This window comes from Eumetopias jubatus, unplaced genomic scaffold, assembly GCF_037043125.1.
Source record: "Eumetopias jubatus isolate StellerSeaLion01/CBP00866 unplaced genomic scaffold, mEumJub1_p1.0 scaffold_5, whole genome shotgun sequence".
Classification (NCBI taxonomy): domain Eukaryota; kingdom Metazoa; phylum Chordata; class Mammalia; order Carnivora; family Otariidae; genus Eumetopias; species Eumetopias jubatus.
In genome coordinates this window covers 56,022,837-56,044,813 of record NW_028274811.1, presented here as the reverse complement: position 1 = coordinate 56,044,813, position 21,977 = coordinate 56,022,837, and the positions used below count along the sequence as shown (strand labels likewise).

The 21,977-nt window shown below is 38.4% G+C and overlaps 2 protein-coding genes across 2 annotated transcripts in view; one reads left to right on the top strand and one right to left on the bottom strand.

Annotated features, from left to right (window-relative positions):
• Positions 1 to 56: 56 nt before the first annotated feature.
• NSA2 (NSA2 ribosome biogenesis factor) lies at positions 57 to 7,922 on the bottom strand. Its single transcript, XM_028114572.2, has 6 exons — positions 7,798 to 7,922; positions 6,059 to 6,246; positions 5,819 to 5,969; positions 3,770 to 3,949; positions 1,550 to 1,742; positions 57 to 296 (listed from the first exon to the last, which is right to left on the bottom strand). The coding sequence occupies exons 1-6, from the start codon at positions 7,798 to 7,800 to the stop codon at positions 229 to 231; spliced, it is 783 nt and encodes a 260-aa protein (XP_027970373.1). The 5' UTR covers positions 7,801 to 7,922; the 3' UTR covers positions 57 to 228.
• Positions 7,923 to 8,041: 119 nt separating this feature from the next.
• Positions 8,042 to 21,977, top strand: part of GFM2 (GTP dependent ribosome recycling factor mitochondrial 2) — a 57,363-nt gene continuing 43,427 nt past the window's right edge. Inside the window, exons 1-5 of the mRNA XM_028114569.2 lie at positions 8,042 to 8,393; positions 13,546 to 13,632; positions 15,125 to 15,209; positions 17,283 to 17,340; positions 17,760 to 17,857. Of these exons, the coding sequence (XP_027970370.1) occupies positions 13,570 to 13,632; positions 15,125 to 15,209; positions 17,283 to 17,340; positions 17,760 to 17,857 (304 nt within the window). The 5' untranslated portion in view covers positions 8,042 to 8,393; positions 13,546 to 13,569. The remainder of the gene's footprint in view (positions 8,394 to 13,545; positions 13,633 to 15,124; positions 15,210 to 17,282; positions 17,341 to 17,759; positions 17,858 to 21,977) is intronic.

Here is a 21,977-nt window from a genome sequence, read left to right as displayed (position 1 = left end):
AAATTATTCAAACTTATGAACATCCAAATGCTAAAAAGACTCAAAAATAAAGACCATTTATTTTAATAAATGTCTATTTTAATGTTTTTCACAATAGAATAAATACTTCTCTTGATGACTGTAGACACGTAAGGCTGTTTGGTAGTATTCAGAACCACCACAGTAATGGTGGTCTTCCTGATCGGTATGTAATCTTAATTATAAGGAATTACTTCTCTGAAACTGCTGTCAAACCAGCAGGACTGCATTTATGCATCCATCATTTTCAGGGTTGTTGGTAACCTGGGCATATTTGCCTGAGGAAAACAAAATGGGAAAAGGAGGGAAGTTAATGCTGATAAAAATTAACTTTGCCCAAAATATTTCTAATCACTTTTAAGAAAGAAAAAAAAAATGATAGTAAGATCAATGAGATTTTAGAAATCACTCAAAATCAAACAAGTTCTGGAAACAATTTTTATGTACTGTTTTTATACTTTTTACAAATGGTGGTCAGCTCCACTGTTAGTAGGTTGTATTAACAAGCCTTTGTGGATTGACCTGAGCATTGTTGCTTGTCCACATACTTAACTAGAAAATGCAACAACTTTTAATTTTCAAATTAACCTATTTTAAAATTGAGTTCAGCCAATATGAAGTATGAGTTAATGACTCATATGAAGGCTCACTCAAGAAGTTAGAGTGTATTCTTCAATTTCAGAGAACATTAAAGTTTAGAAATCCCTGGACACTAAAAGCAGAAAACTAAGAAAACGAAGAATTAAAATTGCTGCATGACACCTTTTATTTTTAATTACTACTGAAACAGTGTGGCTATTGTTTGATATGTCTCCCTTCCTCTGCTCATGGTTAATTTATTGTATTTTCTTTCAGTATATTTTGATTATAACTCACTTTCCATCTGCTTCCCTCCTAATTAGTGCCTTTTATTTTATTTTTTTTAAGGATTTTAATTAATTTATTTGACAGAGAGAAAGTGAGAGGAGGAACACAAGCAGCGGGCGTGGGAGAGGGAGAGCAGGCCTCCCGCTGAGGGGAGCCCGATGTGGGACTCGATCCCAGGACCCTGGGATCATGACCTGAGCCGAAGGCAGACACTTAACGACTGAGCCACTCAGGCGCCCATTTTTTAGGTTTTTTATTTATTTGACGGAGAGCGGGCGCGAGCACAAGCAGGGGAGTGGGGTAGGGAGAAGTAGGCTCCCCACTGAGCCGGGAGCTGGATGTGGGGCTCCAACCCAGGACTCCGGGATCATGATCTGAGCCGAAGGCAGACACTTAACCAACTGAGCCACCAAGGTGCCCCCTAATTAATGCCTTTTAAAGCAGTCCTAAATTCTAATACAGTATGCTTTGTATAACTGAAACCAGTAATCTAAGTTAAAAAGAATCACATTCACAACTACTTTGCAAAGATTTAAATCTGATTTACACCATTTTAACTTAATCTAGCTCTTCTGCATTAAAATTTGCTGTGTACTATCAACTTGCAAACTTCAATTTTAGGATTGTGTAACAGCAGTAGCCCCATATTCAAAAATTTACTTACCCCAAATAACTTTGCCTCCTTGTGTCACAAGGCCCAACTCACTCACGTTCACCTCAATTACAGTGCCTTTGGTAATAACACCCAAAGTTGTATATAGTGGGGATGAAGGATTCTTTTTTACACCAAGTATTGGCAGGCAAAAGGTGGCTTTCAATTCAGGATGTGTTACATGGGCCTTTTTGAAACGTAAGCCCTAGTAAGTCAAACACAAAAATGTTGAGTCTAAAATGTTAACAACGATGAGCAATGATCCTTTTTGCTTTTCCAATTGTCTTCCAAATCAACCCATGGATGAACAATGTCAAATCTTAAGTCATCAAATACTTCTAATTCTACAGAGTAAAAACCTGATAAATGCGTGGGGGAAATACCCCAAACACATACTCCTGATATTTTCAGCATGGAGTGTTAACCTAGTCTCATACTCAGATTTTCCTGTTACCTACATTTTCTGAGGACTGGCTGCATGCCAGGCACTATGACAGAGCATACAAATAGCTTACTTAAGCATGATAACTTTACAACTCCTCCCCCATTTTTTTATAAAAGATTGGCAGGTGAAATGACTTCCCAGGTTGAATGGTGTGTGGATGGAATTAAGCTTAACCTGATTCCAAGTCTCTATAGACCTCAGCTGTTTTACATGATGAAAAAGGAGGGTGGACTGTCAGCTTTTCATTGATGATAATACTGGTCAAAGACTGGAAAAAGCCCAAAGAAGGGCTTTCTCTGTTAGACTGGAGTCATCTCATCACCTAGATACGGCCTTTTGGGGTGTAGCACTTCAGAAGCCACAACACTATACAGTCTCTTAAATTTGGTTTTTGCCTGTATGGGGTTAGACGGTAGTGATCCTAGAGTTCTTAGTAATGGACTCATTAATGAATTTTGTAATAAACGTACACAGCTGGGGATGCCATCTGACTAATGCACAATGAGATTTACCTGCCAAGCTACGAAAGCCTAGAACATTAGTATATTCTCTCCCTATAGAACTGTTACCAAACTGTATTTAGAAGATTATGAATATGAAATCAAAACAAGGGAGTCCATGATACAATCCAGAGATGGGTGAAGGTTCTGTAAATGGACAGTGAACGCTTTAGGTTTTGCAGGCCATATTGTCTCTCCTACAACTACTCAAAGTCTGCAGAAAAAACCAGCCACAGACAACATGTAAATGAAAGGGCATGGCTGTGTTCCAACTTCACTTACAGAAAAGGCTGCTTGACAACATTTTAATCCATTAGAAGTTATTCAGGTTGAGTGCTAGGGTAACACTGCCAACTCTCCTCTGATTGCTTTTCCAAGCAGGCTGGATTTCCAGTGAGGAGAGCAATTCAGTCTGTTTAAAGGGATTCTGCAAAAAAATACGTAGCTGACCCTGGAACACAGGTTTGAACTGCACAGGTCCACTTACATGCAGATTTTTTCAATATAGTACAGTAGTATAAATTTATTTTTTTAGGATTTCCTTAACCTTTTTTCTCACTTTAAGAATACAATATATAATACACATAACATACAAAATATGTATTAATTGACTGTTTATGTTATCAGTAAGGCTTCCAGGCAACAGTAGGCTATGAGTTTAGTTTTTGGGGAGTCAAAAGTTCAATGTGGATTTTGGGGCTGTGGAGAAGTGGGCACTGCCCAACCCGAGCTGCTGAAGGGTCAACCAAATGTTCAGTTACATTTGGGAAAGGGGAGGAGAATGGTTTTAACCATCCCGGTTGTCTACAGAAATTAAAGTTCTACTTTTATAGTAAATTCTTTTTTCAGTGAGTACATAATGTTTTCAAAAGCAGTAAGATAATTTTCTTACTAAATGGGAATTGCTTCTTGAAAAAACAGTCCTACTCAAGTTTTCTAACTGTTCTCAAAGAGAACAAGTGTCAGGCACATAGGTTACTTGTTGAATGAGTAAGAGAACTTCACGTGGGAAACAAAGATTCTAATACGACATATATTTAAAAATCAGGATTCACAGACACTGTCTGTAGTAAGAATTATTTTCATCTCCTGTCTCTTATGAGGCCAAAGCAAGATTCTTGACAGTAGTGAAAACCTGCTAAGCCATCTCTATCAATAACTTAAAAAAGCCTAAAAATGTCCTTTAATCTCTTTTCATACCAATTTTAGGAATTTCAGGAAACTATACTCTATCCAATCTAACGTAGCAACTAACATTTAATCCATCCCACTCTTGCAAGGACTTACCATTGGTCTAATGAATCTTTCATATTTAGGTGGTTTTCGAGTAAAGCCGTCCCCAACAAAGCAGACTTTAGTGACCATCCTCTTCCATGCTTTCTTCTTTCTCTTTCCTGTTCGAATCACTTTTAATACCTCTGTTTCTCCCTGGGCACGGACTTTGGGTAAAGGAACTTCCCATTTTCCCTAAAAATAGACCATAGTTAAAATTTATAATGTTAGTAAAAGGCAATGAGGATAAAAATTAAGTATGTTTTAGTTGTACAAAGTAGTGGATTCACCTTTTTCCTAAACCAACAAGATTTTGGCTCCCATGTTTTCCAGAAGTCTGCACTGTCTCCTCAAAAGCTTCAAATTAATTGGAATTAAGTTTCTTATCATGGATACATTAAATAAAATGGTTTGTGGGGCACCTGGGTGGCTCAGGTCATGATCCCGGGATCCTGGGATCGAGCCCCACATCAGGCTCCCTACTCAGCAGGGAGTCTGCTTCTCCCTCTCCGTCTGCCCCTCCCCTTGCTTGTGCTGTCAATTAAGTAAAATCTTAAATAAATAAGTAAAATGGTTTGCATAAGCTAAAAACCTCAATGCCTTGTTATGGATGAAAAATGTCCCACCTGTAATAAGGCAGTGATTTCTTGAAACAGTGTGTCTTACTACTAAATAGTGAATAGTGTAAAACGGGAAGACTGTCTCCACCTCTTAATTTATCTCTATCTACGTCGAGTGGACTTTTAGACTACATTACTAGTAGGACAAAATCATCGTCACATATTTTGAACCTCTGCAGAATGAAAATTCTATGAAAAATTGAAGGAATACAAGGTAGTAGAAAGTATGTGATTAAGACAGATTCTAGAAGCAATTCTACCACTCAATAGATAATGACAATGAAGAGTGATTTACAACCTCCTGAACTTCAGTCGTTTTATCTGTAAAATGAGGATGGGTTAAGTAGATAATCTCTAAAATTTCTTTGGGTGCTCAAGTTATACCATTCTAATTTTAAACAGTACACACCAAAATATAAGCAGTGTGGTTTGTTTTGTTGTGTTTTTTAAAGATTTTATTTATTTGAGAGAGAGACAGAGAAAGTGAGTGGGGAGGAGAGGGAGAAGCAGACTCCCCACTGAGCAGGGAGCCCCCTGTGGGGCTCGATCCCAGGACCCTGGGATCATGACCTGAGCCGAAGGGAGATGTTTAACCAACTGAGCCACCCAGGCGCCCCAAGCAGTGTGTTTTTTCTTATTAAAGATTTTTTATTTTTTGACAGAGACACAGCGAGAGAGGGAACACAAGCAGGGGGAGTGGGAGAGGGAGAGCAGGCTCCCCGAAAAGCAGGGAGCCCGATGCGGGGCTCAATCCCAGGACCCTGGGATCATGACCTGAGCCGAAGGCAGCAGCTTAACGACTGAGCCACCCAGGCGCCCCAGCAGTGTGTTTTTTTAAATCAAATTTGGAGACTGAACACTTCTGTTGCTATCTGGATTTCCGTCAATTTATCCATAGATGTTTAAAAATAGTATCTATGTCTTTTTCTGTTTTTAGCAGGCTTTAACCTAATTTGACACCAAGCATACTCCAGTAGTATTAAAAAAAAAAGTTGAGTTTTTATTTAAGTCAGATCAGTTAGAGAGTTTTCCACTATTCTACTTTTTAGCAATTTTAGCAATACAGGGCAGCAAAAACAAGCAGTTTTATCTTTCTCCACAAGAGCAGAGCATTAGGAAGTGTCAAGTATAGGAAGCTGTTAAAATACTGAATTTGAGATTCATGCCTTACTAATTTTTTAAGTACTTTTTTTACACTAAAGATGTGTGGTATTCTAATAACTTTTTAAAAACCTGTTAAATGCTAACATGTTCTCATGATAAGAAAGTAAATGTTTTATTACTTAAACATTTAATACAAAATGAACTTTACAAAGACTTTGATATCTAAATAATGGGAATAGTAGCTGGACTTCATGTTTCCAATTAAACTGAAGAAAAAGGCTAATATTAAGTAATTCTTCTGAACAAAAAAGAAATAAACACTTCAATTTTTATTTCTTACCGCTTTCTCTTTTCGTTTTTGTTTAATCATATTGGAAAGTACTTTAGCTCGGGACTGTCCCTCTCTGTCCAGTAGATATGCAGGTACTGCTCCTTGTGGAGTCTTTTCATCATTCTTTTGTTTGGTGTTTCTCTTTTCATGCATCTTGATACTACCAAGAAGGAAGATTCAAGATTATCAGCTTTAAAAATTATCACTCAAAAGATGTTAACTTGTTACAATGAAGACATCATCACTTACGTCTTTTTCATTTGTATTTTCTCAGCATGGCGCTGTTTATGGTAGAGCTTAGCTTTCAGACCAATCATCTTTTTTGCCTTCTTTGAACGTTCATGAGCCTCTCGACCTTCTTTCTTTCTTTTTTTCTCATGGTAATCCAAACGATAGCCATATCGCTTCCGGTGTAACTCAATATATTCATTTTGTGGCTATAATGCAAGAATCATTAATTTTAAAAATTAACAGAATTATGCTAAAAAACTTTGAGTACTATACAAAGTACAGAAGACCTTATGTCATCCAAATGTTTACTTGCTTAAATAACTCTTGCGCTCTTAAGCCTATTTGCATGATATGAGTTAAATACATTTTGATCCTGAATGGTATGAGGCATCAGGATTTACATCTGTAATAATCTCAGTGAAAGTTACTGTTTATTGAAGCGAACTGCCCCCAAATCCACTGGACCACAAAAAGGATGACCTCATTCCAGGATCTCTCTTTTTTCCTGAACATCAGTAATCTGGTTTTTCAACATCATCATCATTCATATTTTTATTAATCTGTAAGTTTTATTGAAGTACAATTTACATATGAAATGTGCCCTTTTTAGGTATGGGTGTAGTTTTATGTTCTGACAAACTACACAGTTTTGTAACCACCGCAATTAAGATAGAGAATACTTCCATCACCTCAGAAAATAACCTTGTATTGCTTTGAAGACAGTCCTTTTTTCCACCTCCAATCTGTTATCTATCACTCGTTTTCCCTTTTTCATTGTGAAGCTGATAGTATCTACAGTATATAGCCTTTTGTGTCTAGCTTCTTTCACTTAACGCTTTTGAGATTCCCCCACGTTGTCACATGTCAGTACTTCAATCCTTGTTATTGCCAAGTAGTATTCCATGTATAAATATACCACCATTCATCCTTTGACTGGTTCATGGATATTTGGGTTGTTTCCCATTTTTAGCAAATAAACACTGGCACAGAATTCTTCTGTGTGGCCACATGCCAAACTGTTTTCACAAGTGGCTGTACTATTTTGCATTTTACCAGCAATGTATGGGATCCCTTTTTGCTTTTTCGGTCCTGTTTTTTATTTTACAGGCCACTTTTGTTTTATTTTAAACACGTGGCCACAGTCCGTTTGTATTTTAAGACTGCAAAAATAAAATAATGATACAAAGTCAACTCCAGCACAGAGAATAATGCCAAGTAACAATCAACCAGGTACTATGTATCAGGTGTGTTTTCAACTGCTAGTACAATAAACTTTGCAGAAACCAGGAGGAAGGCATGTGGAATGCCATTTCGCAGAGAAAAAATGAGAGACATAGTAGAAAGAGAAAGGATGTGGCAGTCAGATCTGCGCTTTAAGCCTGTCTCCGCAATTCATTAGCTGCTTGTCCCGTGGCCGGGCCTGCCTTGAGTTTCCTCAGCAATAAAACGAAGTGGCAGCGGAAGTAATGCCTACAGTATAGGGTTATTGCTAGGCTCTGGCACTGACAATACACAACACATGGCTAAGCCAGGAATTTAACAGAGTAAACCCTATCTCGCTCTAAAGCTTGTACTCTGGCAAATACCCCAATCTGTGTCCACCAAATGCATTTTTTTTTCTCTCAACCGAGCCGACCCTCATTCCCTTCAGCAGTACCTCCCTTCCGCCTACCATCCCTCGCCTCCAGCCCCAGGGCCCCCAGGCCCCACCAACTCTGAAGTCCTACGATGAGAGTGCCCCCAAACTACCTCCTCACCATGGTGACGGCCGCAGAGCCGTCGGGTGCAGCTGCCGGTGAGCGTAGAAGCTCTCAATTTTCGGGTCTCCCAGACCCGCGAACTGACTCCACGCAAGCCGCGACGGGAAAGAGAGTCTTAAAACGACCGACTCTGGAGAAAGCGCGACACATCGGTTCCGAACCTCTGTTCTTCACGTTTAGCTGGAGGGGCGGAAATTGCTGGCGGGCGGCATTTGAGTGTTGCACCGCCGGAAGTGGCGAAGTACGGCGGCGGGAGGAGGTGGGTGCGAAGGCTCTAAGTTCCTTCCCGGAGTTACCAGGGCGTTCGCCGAGGTAGTGTGTAGGGAAGGGGGGACTTGCGGACTTTGGCGCAGCCTGCACTTGCGGCTCTCAACACCCGGCAGGAAAAAGCCGGCCTCCAGTATGCGACCTAGTGCCAGGTGGGTACCGGACCGCGCGGTGCCACTGCCTAGTGCCTATGACCCTGCGGCGCGCCGAGCACCGTGCCCCCTTTAGGGAGGCAACAAACAGCCAGCCACAGAGGAGGACGAAAGGGCCTCCCGAAGGCCTTAATCATCTTCCTAAGTCTTAGTTCGTGGAGTTGAGGCACTAAGGTGGGTTTGGGGTTTGAGGTTTTTCAAGGCTCCATCTTCTAATGTGATTAAAAACCCTAATGCTCCCCCCCGGCATTTTCAGGTGCAATAAATTACGTAATCGCTCTTCCTAGGGTACGCTTCCCCCAGGTTTTGCTTCCTACACCTACTTGACGTCTTTAACTGTCATTTAAATGTCACTTGCCTAAAGGACTTTGCTTACAGTTACTGCCCAGTTCCCTTTCCTGCGTAATTCTTCTCTACAGCACGTGTCACCGTAGGAGATGCTAAGTATTTTATTTATTCCTTTTGTTTATTATCTATCTAGTGACCAGGATAGAGACGGTATGAGTGCAAGGATGTCTTTTGTTCACTACTTTTAACCCGTTTACCAGGAGGCAGTGGTAGACACAATAACAATAAATTCTTGTGGAGTATATGAACTTAATTCTCATACTGATCCGGTAATGTGATAGATGGAAAGAAAGGTTCAGAGATTTTAAGTGATTTATCCAAGATCACAGAAGACTTGGGACTCTAGCAAGTCTTCTGGAAACTATTCAGGTCTTTCACAGAAGACTTGGGACTCTAGCAAGTCTTCTGGAAACTATTCAGGTCTTTGCCCACTTGACATTTCTGTTACAATAAGAAGTTTGTGGAAAGATTTAAAAACACTTTTTATTGAAGTGTAAGATACACGCAAACAATGCGTATTGTGGATAGATGCTTCAGGGGGTTTATCAAACTCTGACCACACCCAGTAAGCAGCGCCTGAATCAGGAAATTACATTAACCTGCACCCCAGAAGGCTTCCCTAGGCCTCTTTCCAGGCACTGCAACTCTCAAGTGTAAATACTATCCTGACTTGTAACAGGATGCATTAGTTTTGCCCATTTTATACTTTATATTATTGGAATCATACAGTATGAACTCTTTTGTGTTGGTTTCTTTTGCATAACATTGTGAGATTTATCCTTATTGCTTCCTGTTGTAGTTCTTTCAGCTTATGGAAATTTTTAGTAGGTTTAAGTTGTGAACTCATCAATATGTATTTTCATTTATGATTCTCAAAGCCACTCATACCCTTTTTGCCTTCTGAACCAGGAATAGAAAAAAAGTAAGTTCTTAAAGGTTAAGTAGTGGTCACATTTTGATTTGTGTAAAATAGAGGAGGCAAAGTGGTTGGCTATGTTGTTTATCATTTGTTGTTTATCATCATGTTGTTCTTACTTTCAGCTGTGATTGCAGGCTAAAAATGACCTAAGCAGTTCAATGTCAGCAAAACTTTCTTAGAAAAATTTACTTCCTATATACCTCGCAGTAGCCAATTTGGATATCATCACTTCTTTGTTATTTATCTACCAAAAGGATATAGTGGATACCCACTTTTTGCATTTTGGCAGTGAGAAGCATGAAAATGCATTTCTCTGATTGGATTAAACTTTAGATAGTATTTATTGCTATAGGTGAGATTATAAGTGAAGTTAGGAGGATGTGAGAGCTGCTTTATAAATTGTGTATGGTTAAAAAGTCAAGCTTATTTACGTTAAAGAAGAGGAACAAGTGTAGTAAGAGCTTTGTAAAACAAAGTATGATTGAAATGTTTGCTAGAGTAATATGCAGGAGACAGGCTAGAATTTTTAAAGCTAACATTTTTCTTGAGGTTGGGGATCATGTGCTATTCACTTTTATATTTCTAATAACTAACTTCTTGTGTTGCTCCAATAAATGTTAAATGAACAAGGGAATTGGAAAGTGCTTTATCAGTATAGTTGACCTAAATGTAAAAGTATCTTTATTTAGGCTGTTTTTTAGCAAGTAAAAGTTAATTTGGTAAACTTTTTTCTTGAATGAAGTTAAAGGCTAGAACTGATTTTTTAAATTTAGATAAAATGTACATAACTTCAGATGGTTTTAGAACTTGTGCTAGAAATAAATTTTGTAGGAAAAACAAGTGTTTAGATTGATAGCATGAGATGATCTATTGAACATAGAAAAAAATCAAAGATTATTTTAGGGATTGACATTAATAATAAACTTATTGGCCTAATTCATATGTGATATTTTTCTAAAAAGCACTGGCTATGACACAAATGTGAAATGAAGTTTCTAATTTGGGAGAAATTACTAAGTACAGTAACAAATACAATCTGCAAACAGAACAACTTGATGCTTTAGGATTTCCTTTCGTATATTACTTGATTCTCAGCAACATCACCTTCAGTTTTGCTTGCATAGTGGTGTATTTTATGATTGTTTTTTTTTTAAGATTTTATTTATTTGACAGAATGGGAGAACAGTCGGGGAGTGGCAGGCTGAGCAGAGAGCCCAACGTCGGGGGTTGATCCTAGGACCCTGGGATCGTGAAGGCAGACACCTAGCCAACTGAGCCACCCAGGTGCCCTGTGATTGTTCTTTAGTGGTCCATGATTTCTCTCTCTCTCTCTTTTTTTTAAGATTTTCTTTATTTGAGAGACAGAGAGTGAGCAAGAGCACGAGCAGGAGGAGGGGCAGAGGAAGAGGGAGAAGCAGACTCTCCGCTGAGCAGGGAGCCCAATGAAGGGCTTGATCCCAGGACCCCTGAGATCATGACCTGAGCCAAAGGCAGATGCTTAACCGACTGAGCCACCCAGGTGGCCCCATGATTTCTCTTTTTGTATATTAGGACTTACAGGCATGATACTCTACTGATAAAAAAAAAAAAACAATCCATGGATTCTTTTTGTTTATTGGTAGTGTAACTTGTTGCCAATAACGTAGAATGGGTATTTACCCATTTTTCTTCCTCATTATTGCTCTTATACCGTTAGGTATTACAACATTTAGTGAACACTTTATTCTCCAAGGTCTTAAGTAGGTTTGGGCCTTAGAGAATAACTCACTTGATAGCACCTGTAGTAGGCAACCATTTTTGTTGAAAATCCTTGATCAGGGGCGCCTGCGTGGCTCAGTTATTAAGCGTCTGCCTTCGGCTCAGGTCATGATCCCAGGGTCCTGGGATCGAGCCCTGCATCGGGCTCCCTGCTCAGCGGGAAGCCTGCTTCTCCCTCTCCCACTTCCCCTGCTTGTGTTCCCCTCTCTCACTGTGTCTCTCTCTGTCAAATAAATAAATAAATTAAGAAAGAAAATCATTGACCCATGGGAAAGAAGAAAATCCTTCATCACTGGAGGATCCTAATTGACTTAATAGGTAAAAAAAAATGAAGCATTGTGCTGGGCAGCGCTGGTAGAAGATCCCTCCTTTTGGAGAGCTTACAGTAATGGAGAGAGCTTGTAAATACCGTATTTGTCATGAGTAAATACAAGTTCCAAGTGTTATGGAAACATAGGGAAGACAGTATTAAAATTTTCTAGGAAATTAGGAAAAGCTTTCAAGTTGGGGCATGAAGATTGGATGGAAATTGACCAAGAATGGAGTCTTGAGGATTCTAGGATTGCTTTCAGGCAGTGGCAACATTACACACAAAAGTGTGAAGGTGCCAGAGTATGATGTTTCTGGGGAATTTTGGCTAGAGCTCCCTGGTATAGAGTAGGGAATAGGAGACTACAAGGCCGTGAAGGTAGTTGGGGACAGATTATTAAGAACCTTTAAATGTTTTGAGTAGGTAAGTGATGAGAGGAAGTTCTTTGTTTCAAGGATATGTGTAAATAATGGATTAAAGCAATATCTCTCACTTGAGTGATTTGAGTACTACTTTTTAAGACTGGTCATATCTGAATGTCACCTGTGTTATTATTTACTTAATTTTCCTCAAATTCACATTTTAAGTAAAAAAGTTTAACTTCTTAAGCATTAGTATATACAAGATGGATTCTGTTGGCTAATTTTTCTGATATTTATGTAGTAAACCATTTTTTTTCTTTCTGTAACCTAAAATAATCATGAGCATTCACTTGGGGAAATAGGGTGTTGGAATAAGTTTTCAAAATTTAGTCTACAGTAACCGTTCACACTCTTAAAAATGATTTAGAACTCCAAAGAGTTTTGTTTATGTAGGTTACAATTCATATTCAGCTATTAGAAATTAAAATATTTTAGTAATTCACTTAAACTTAATAAATCCAGTAAATCTTAATGTAAGTAATAGAGTTTTATGAGAAATGCCTTTTATTTTACAAAACAAAAATAATTTAGTTTGAGGAATATTCTACCTTGCCTTACAGTTTTGCAAGTCTCTAATGCTGGGCATAAGCAAAAACGCTGGCATCTCCTATCACTTTCTGTATTTGTTACTGTGTATGTAGGATTTTTATTTTTGGTTGAACCATCTGAAGAAAATCCAGCCTCATACACATAGGTCATATAGGTGGTTGGGAAAGGTATTGAGTATTTTAATAGTCTTTACAGAAAATTGTGGATGACTGGGTGCCTGGGTGGCTCAGTCGGTTGAGCGGCTGCCTTTGACTTGGGTTATGATCCCATTTTATTTATTTATTATTATTTTATTTATTTTTTAAACAATCTCCACACCCAGTGTGGAGCTCAGACTCACAACCCTGAATCAAGGGTTGCACACCCCATCTACTGAGCCAGCCAGGTGCCCCAAAGTAATGAGTTTTGACATGACTTCTTATATAACAAGGCACACAAGGTCTCCCTGCTCTCTGCTCCCTACCCAGTCTCAGATGCTTCCGTGAATGTCTCATAGCTTTGATAGTGTACCTGCAACATAGTTCATATTCAGTAAATGTTTTAAACCAGAGATACTTAGTTTTTATAATCACAGAAGAGGACCTGCTTTTGTGTATTTTTCTACCTATTTATGGTAGAAAAATCAGAATATACAGATAAACCAATAAGTTACACTACTGATGAAAAATTACCAAGTTAACATGTAGATGCTTACCTTTCTATACTAAATTCTGTATAGTTACATAAATACATTGTAATTGCTGCGATATATTTTTGTAATCTTTTTCCACAGTATGTTATCTTGAATTAAAGCGTGTTGAAAAAATAACATTTTAGCTTTAAGAACCATATTTCTTATATTTTGTCAGAATTTTCATTTTCTGAATGATGCATTGAGTTTTTGATACCTAAAAATACTGTGCCTACTTTTTAAAATGTAATACATTTTTACCATACATATTACATATGCCTTATTTTACATGTCTTACTGATATATACTACATAAACTTAGTTTTAAAATTTTGTATATTTCTTTTTCAGAGAATAACAGTTTAGAGGGTCAACATGTTTTCCCACTTGGGGAAGTTTGGAGTAAATCATAAGAAAACACCCATCCTGCACCTTAATGTAAGCTTTTCTTGTAAAATTAAATGTACTTCAGCAACTTCAGTTACTTTACTTCCCGAAAGGCCTAGTATACTCATAAACTAGTATATCTTTATCTTCATCAGTTTTTCTTAATAGGGAGTGTGGGAGAAACTGTAATTAAGAAGCAGCAGGCCTTATCACTAGTCTGAAATTCATTTTGCTACTTTAAAATTCCCTGTGCAGTGTTTTAAAGACTGTCCATTTGTATATTCCATTTTGAGGTCGTTAGCACCCCAAGGAGTTACACAGGTTTTCTTTAGTGTTTTCATTGCTGATGCTTTTAGACTGCACACCTGTGACAGGTCGCTACTGTCTTGCCCTGGTCATTATGCATTGGAAGTTTAAATAGTTTTGGGTCTCTACTCTTGAAGTATTTTCTTAGGATAATAGTGTTTTATTGCCAAAAACTTGGTAACTAATGCACAGGGAATATAGAAGACACAGGCATGCATCCCAAGATATCATCAAAGGCAGATTGTGGCAGCCCAGACTTATTACATAGCCCCAGTGTAACGATGCTGAATGTGTCGGCAGTCATTAACTGTGGACCCGGTGGTCTGGGGATAGACGGGGATGGGGAATGCCCAGCCTCTGTGTGGGAACACCGGGGGAAGGTACCTCAGGGGTCGTGAAGAACGCCAGTCCTACTTCTCCGACCTTCCCCCCTCAGGTGGTTTTAAAGTTTTTCAGGTGATTCTAATGCGTAGCCAGCGCAGCCACTTTTATAAATTCTGAGTTCCATGACCCCTACCAGCTCTTAGCACCTGTAGAGGAGAATCCAGGAGTAGCCAGGGTAGGAGACCTCCTTTAACCTTTAAGGCTCTCTGGAAACGTCAGGTCCTGATTTTCAAACTATAGCTATCAGAATCACCTGGAGCTTGGGGCACCTGGGTGCCATAGTTTGTGGAGCATCGGTCTCTTGGTTTCTGCTCAGGTCCTGATCTCAGAGTTGTGAGATCGAGCCCTACATTAGGCTCCACACTCAGTGCAGTCTGCTTAGGACTCTCTCCCCCTCCACGCAGCTCTCTCTCTCTCTCAAATAAAAAAAATCACTTGGAGGGCTTGTTGAACCACAGCTTGTTCAGTACTTGAAACTAATGTAACACTATGTTAATTACACTTCAGTTTAAAAAAAACCCCACAGATTGTCTGCCTCTCCCCAGAGTTTCTGATTCTCTTGTCTGAAGTAGGTCCAGAGAATTTGTGTTCCCTCTGTTGGCAATGCTGCAGGTCTTAGAGAACCATCTTCTAAGAACAGCTCAGAATAGCATGTCAGTATTAGTTCTATTTTTGTTTTTTCCTATAGTATGATTTTGGGTTGTCACTTTTTAAAGGAACGGGAGTTAATAAATGGGAACTATTTTAAGGAGATTAAAAGTATTTTCTCTGACAAAGCATAGTTAGGTTAAAAGTATTCAAATAAGTCATGCTAAAATAAAATTAATATCGTGTTTCTTTTTCTCCTCACTAGAATATGTGTTGCTCTAAAATAAAACCAAGTTTAAAAAGATTAAAGCTATATGTGCCTCTTGGAAGAAACTACAGTTCTCTACCAGGTAAATTTTGATTCTTCTCATTGTACTTAAACTGCTTGTTTGCTTTCTCTCATTGGCAAACATTCCTTATTAAGGGTCTCCATTTTGACTCTTTCCTTGAGATGATTAGGAGTTGGAAGTATTCTGATAGATGCCAGGAGGCAGTACTAGTAGGCCTATATTCCTAACCTGCAAAATGAGCTAAACAAAGAGAACAGTTGCTGGCTTTAGTAGCTGGCTCAGAAGTTCAGATGGTTGTCTACTTGTAGAGTTGCTCTTGCTGTAAAATACTGTTTTTTCTAGTCTGTTTCTGGTTTTTATACAGAAGTATTTCCTGTCAGTAGAGGTTTGCCAAATAATTCATTTTGAAGGTTCTTAAGAGTAGTTGGTTAAATATTTATCTGGGATAGTTTGCATTAGGTAAAATGGCTATTAAAAGCTTGATGCTAAAAAAAACATCTTGATGCTTAGGGCACTTGGGTGGCTCAGTCAGTTAAGCATCTGCCTTTGGCTCAGGTCATGATCCTGGGGTCCTGGGATCGAGCCCCACATCGGGCTCCCTGCTCAGTGGGGAGTCTACTTCTCCCTCTCGCTCTGCCCGCTGCTCCCCCTGCTTGTGCTCTCTCTCTCTGTCAAATAAATAAAATCTTAAAAAAACCTTGGTGCTTGAAGAACCGACGCATTCTGAACGTTCTTCCTTTGTTTGAAGTAAGCAAGCATAGGGGAGACTCTTTGAAACTGGTTTCATTATGTGGCTGTTCTCACTACCATCTTTGTCATGTGAGAATCATGGAGTAAAAATACTGATAGGCTGTGTGACTTGTAATGGCATGTGAATTTAATGCCCTGCATTATTGATTTATATCTATATTTCTATATTTTGTCATGCAAATTTATCTGTAGCCATATAGATCATCTGTAAGTCTTAAAACTGCCATCAGGTTTTCAAAATACAGTAGAACTGTTCTTAATTTATTAGAGAAATTTTGTAAAACTGATTTAAATAGTAGGAAGGTATAGATTAAAATTATAAATGTAACTGCATTTTTGCTTTAATATTATTAATAAAATACATTATAAGCACAGAGTAAAATATTATGGGCTTTTTGTATTCCAGAAATACTACTTGGCCTTTTAGAAGTTATTAGATTATTATAGCTCCTGTTCAGTGATACCTCCTAGGCCATCTTTAAAGGTACTTTGTGCTTGGGATTACTGAGGGAAGATAGATTTCAAATTGTACGAAAATTCGTTATTTTCTGATATGAGGATCACTCTTCACTCCTAAAGCCTTGACAATGCAGGTTTACAGGACTGTGCATTTTATTTTTCTTTGATTTAAATGCTGTGGCCGTAAGATTATTGTTATGAACATTCTAATTCTACAATTCTATTTGTTATGTCTATTACAAAATTACAGAAAGTGGCAAAGACGGGGGTAAATTTATATTTTTCTAAGGATATGATCTAGAAATTGATGTTTCAGAACTTTATCTTAGGGGTGCCTGGGTGGCTCAGTTGCTTGAGCATCTGCCTTCAGTTCAGGTCACGATCCTGGGGGTCCTGAGATCGAGTCCTGCATCGGGCTCTCTGCTCAGTGGGGAGCCTGCCTCTCCCTCTGTCTGTGCCTGCTTGTGCTCTCTGTCAAAAAGATAAATAAAATCTTTAAAAAACAAAAACAGAGGGGCGCCTGGGTGGCTCAGTCATTAAGTGTCTGCCTTTGGCTCAGGTCATGAGATCGAGCCCCGCATCGGGCTCCCTGCTCAGCGGGAAGCCTGCTTCTCCCTCTCCCACTCCCCCTGCTTGTATTCCCTCTCTCGCTGTGTCTCTTTCTGTCAAATAAATAAAATCTTTAAAAAAAACCCCAAAAAACCAGGAAGAAAAAAACCAAAACGGAAAACTTGATCTTACATTATCTATTGCCTTTTCTTTACGATTGCAGGAAAATGATTTTTAGGTAAATGAGTTTATATTTAGCTTGGATTTTTACTTTAATTGGAATTGTGGTATTTGCTTAAAATTACTTTAACTTTTTGATTTGCAAATTAAAGGAAAATTTCTTAAACTTTTAAATTGTAACCCTCTTTCCATTAGGTTTAGTTGGAAATGATATCAAATCCCTTCATTCCATCATCAGTCCTCCCATAGCTAAGTAAGTACTATCGCTGATGTACTCTTTTCCATATGCTGCTATAAAAAGTTAAGAGTTTCTGTCATGGACTTAATTTAGCATTGTTAATTTAGCTTTCTGCCCTAGCTAATTTTAAATAGATGTTGGTATGTATTTTAAAAGCTATTTTTTTCCTGAATTCAGTACTAAATGTTTTTAATGTAGCAACAGTATATAGAAATAAGTAAAAGATTCCTAAGATTGTAGTTCACCCTTTTGTTAGCTATTTTGTCAGAATAATGTGGTAAGGAAATGTTTTCTGTTTTTCTAGTTTTTATAACATAAAAATTATTGAAATACTAACCAGATTTGAAATTTGCAAAGTGTACATATTTTGGTTTTACATTTTTATTAATGTCCATCTTGTAATACGTGCTTTTTTTTTCCTACCTTTTAAACAGAATCCGTAATATTGGAATTATGGCTCATATTGATGCAGGCAAAACTACCACCACAGAAAGAATATTGTACTATTCTGGATACACAAGATCACTAGGAGGTTAGAATGGATTCCTCCTCTCCCCAACCCCCATTAGCAAAAAGCATCATTGGAAAATATTTTGATTAAGAAGTCAACCTAGAGGGGCGCCTGGGTGGCTCAGTTGGTTAAGCGACTGCCTTCGGCTCAGGTCAAGATCCTGGAGTCCCGGGATCGAGTCCCACATCGGGCTCTCTGCTCGGCAGGGAGTCTGCTTCTCCCTCTGACCCTCTTCCCTCTCGTGCTCTCTGTCTCTCATTCTCTCTCTCAAATAAATAAATAAAATCTTAAAAAAAAAAAAGTCGACCTAGAGATCTTGAGTATGGCACGGAAGCACTGATGTCTAAACCACAACACAAAGATAAGGTAGTTGCAATACCCACTAAAGAGTCTTCTTAGGTTCAACTAAACATTCAGATCACAGGACTGATTTGGGCCACAGTTCACCCTGGTCTACTCAGAAGGTAATTAGGACAGGAACCATCGCTTCCCAGCACACCAGTAATAGGTGTTTGTTTCTGCACTTCTTAAAACAGTCCGCATAGCTTCTGGGAGCTATCTTCTTTGGCTACCCAAAAGTGATAGTTTAACAAGATTCACAGGAGCCACTCTGGCTTACAATCCTCATGTCCCTTAGGAATGAATACCTACCTCTTGTTATAACTCCATGGGCTATCTTCCTGGTTTACCATAAAGGATATGCCATACCCCACTCAGGGAAGCCTAAAACTGTGTATCTCCATCAGGTATTTACGGTTCACATAAAGCTCTTCCCAGTTCAGATGTAGCTTACCAATCACAAATTATTTTTTCTATATAATATGTTGCCCAGCAACATAGTTGACATACTGTGTTCTCTGGGTTCTAGAAGAAAAGAACCAGAAAGTTAACCAAAGGTCAGATTCTCATGCAGAAGAAAGGATTTTGTTAATCCAACCCACAGTAGTAGTAGTATTTACCTAAGTATTGATTTTTTAATTATAATATGTCAAAAACTGGTTTTTGACCAGTTGTGCACATTTGAATCCCCATGTAGTTTTTTTGTTTGTATTATTTGGTTTTTAAATGACAGTGCCCTAGCACTACTCTGGAAATTAAGATTCAGCAAGCATGTGGTGTGGCCTGGGTGTGTATTTTTGTATCATGTATTTTGAGAGTCTGTATTTATCTCATACACATTTATGATTGTTAATGTTTCTCTGATGAATCCACTTTTTTTTTTTATCGTTATGAAGTGCCTTTATCTCTGGTAAAATAGTTTGTTTTGAAATTTGAGATTTCAAGGTCATGAGGTCCCTATTACCAGAAGTGGAAATGAGTATCTTTTCAAAAGTTCCACAGAAATTTTGAAATGCATTATATTGACAACCATTTCTCTAGACCCTTGAAATTGTTTGAGACTTAACAGTATTTATCAGAGGAAAAGAACACCCAGGATTAGAATATTCATGACAATAGTTTCCAAAATGGATGAACACATGTTTCTCATAGAATTACTGCTATGTAAATAGGGCTGTAACAGCAAAACATGGAACATTATTATGCTTCCTCTTTTGTGACACAAATATGATCTTAATTCTTCCCTCACATCCCTAGTTTGTATCCCTGAAGCAAGGGTCCAGATGAGGTGGCACAAGCAACGTTCAAGTTACCTTTTTTAATTGTGCTAAAAAACGCATAACATTTACCATATTAACCATTTCTAAGTGCACGTTTAAGTAGTGTTATGTATACTTATACTGTTGGCAACCAATCTTTAAAACTTTTTTATACTGCTTAACCCAAACTAAACCCATTAATAATAACTCCACATTATTTCCCTCTGCCCTCAAGGTTTGTCTCTATGACAACTCTGTCTCTATGACAACTCTATGCATTATACTGTGCTCACCACTTGACATCATACGCTATTACAATGCCATCAATTGTATTCTGTATGCTGTACCTTTTATCACTGTCACTTATTCATTCCATAACTAGAAGTCGCCCTCTCCCCTTTACTCATGCCCATCCCCCCATCTTCCTGTCCTCTGGCAACCATCAGTTCTTATTGTATTTATGGGTTTGCTTCTGCTTTTTGTTTTATATTTCACTTAGCTTGCTACCCTCTGCTTCCATCTGTGTTGTTCAGGTGGCAAGATCTCATTATCTTTGTGGCTGAGTAGTATTCATATGTGTGTATGTGTATATGTATTGCATCTTCTTTATCCATTCATTTATAGATGGACTCTTAGATTGCTTCCATATCTTGGCTATTGTTAATGCTACAGTGAATTTGTGGGTGCAGGTATCTTTTTGTTTTTCTTTTCTTTAGTTTTTTCATCATGGTAAGTGTACTCTGTATACTAATCCCCTATTTCCCCAACCCTCCACCCACCTCCCCTCTCTTAACCATCAGTTATATACTTTATACTTAAGAGTCCGGTTTTTTATGCCCCCCCCCCCCCCGTTTTAAGTAGACTCCATGCCCAGCACGGAGCCCGATGTGGGGCTTGAACTCATGACCCTGAGATCAAGACCTAAGCTTAGATCAAGAGTCAGATGCTTAACTGACTGAGCCACCCAGGTCCCCTGCACTTGAGCTTTATCTATGTTGTTGCAAATGTCAAGATTATTGTTTTATGGCTAAATAATATTCCAGTGTTTGTGTACACCACATCTTTATCCATTCATCTATCATGGACACTTGGGCTGCTTCCATATCTTGGCTGTTGTAAATAACACTGCAATAAACATAGGGGTGCATGTATCCCTTTCAGTTAGTGTTTTTGTATTTTGGGGGTAAATACCCAGCAGTGTGATTACTGGGTTGTTAGTTCTGTTTTTAACTTTTTAAGGAACCTCCCTCCTGTTTTCCATAGTGGCTGCACCAGTTTGCATTTCCACCAACATTGTAAGAGTGTTCCTTTTTTTCCACATCTTTGCCAACACTTGTTTCTTACGTTTGTGAGTTCAGCCATTCTGACAGATGTGAGGCGATAGCTCATTGTGGTTGGGATTTGCATTTCCCTGATGAAGAGTGATTTTGAGCATCTTTTTATGTGTCTGTTGGTCATCTGTATGTCGTCTTTGGAGAAATGTCTGTTCACTTCTTCTGCCCATCTTTTAATTGGATTATTTGTTTTTTGGGTGTTGTATCAGTTCTTACATATATTTTGGATACCAACCCTTTATTGGATATATCATTTGCAAATATCTTCTCCCATTCAGTAGGTTGTCTTTTAGTTTTGTTTCCATTGCTGTACAGAAACTTTTTATTTCCATGTAGTCCCAATAGTTTATTATTGCTTGTATTTCCCTTTCCTCAGGAGACATATCTGGAAGGATATTGCTAAAACTGGTGTTAGAGAAATTACCTCCTGTATTCTCTTCTAGGATTTTTATGGTTTCAAGTCTCACATGTAGGTCTTTATTCCGTTTGAGATTATTTTTGTGTATGGTGATAGAAAGTGGTTCAGTTTCCTTCTTTGCATGTGGTTGTCCAGTTTTCCCAACACCATTCATAGAAGAGACTTTTTCCCGTTGGGTATTCATTTCTCCTTTGTCGAATACTAATTGACCATATATTGTGGGTTTATTTCTGGGTTTTGTGTTCTATTCCATTGATCTGTGTGTCTATTTTTATGCCAAGTACCATACTTTCTTTCTTTTTTTTTTTTACTGCAGCTTTGTAATATAATTTGAAATCTGGGGGTGCCTGGGTGGCTCAGTCAGTTAAGCATCTTCCTTTGGCTCAAGTCGATCCTGGAGTCCTGGAATCAAGCCCGGAATCAAGCCCGGCAGCAGACTCCCTGCTCAGTGGGAAGTCTGCTTCTCCCTCTCCCCCTCCACTGCCCCTCCCCCTGCTTCTGCGCTCGTTCTCTCTCTCTCACTCTTTCTGTCAAATAAATAAAATCATTAAAAAAGAAAAAAATCTGTAATTGTGTGATACCTTCAGTTTTGTTTTTCTTTTTCAAGATTGCTTTGGCTATTTAGGGTCTTTGTGGTTCTGTACAAATTTTAGGATTATTTGTTCTAGTTCTGTGAAAAATACTGTTGATGTTTTGATAGGAATTGCATTAAATATATAAATTGCTTTAGGCAGTTTGGACATTTTAACAATATTTGTTCTGAAGCATGGAATGTCTTTCCATTTCTTTGT

Bases quoted from the DNA above. Each gene is read 5' to 3' on its own strand.
- NSA2 (XM_028114572.2), bottom strand. The intron at 3,950-5,818 runs GTAAGAAATAAA...GTCTATTTTTAG, and splicing joins AAAAACGAAAAGAGAAAGCG to GGAAAATGGGAAGTTCCTTT. The intron at 1,743-3,769 runs GTAAGTCCTTGC...TTGACTTACTAG, and splicing joins AAAGATTCATTAGACCAATG to GGCTTACGTTTCAAAAAGGC.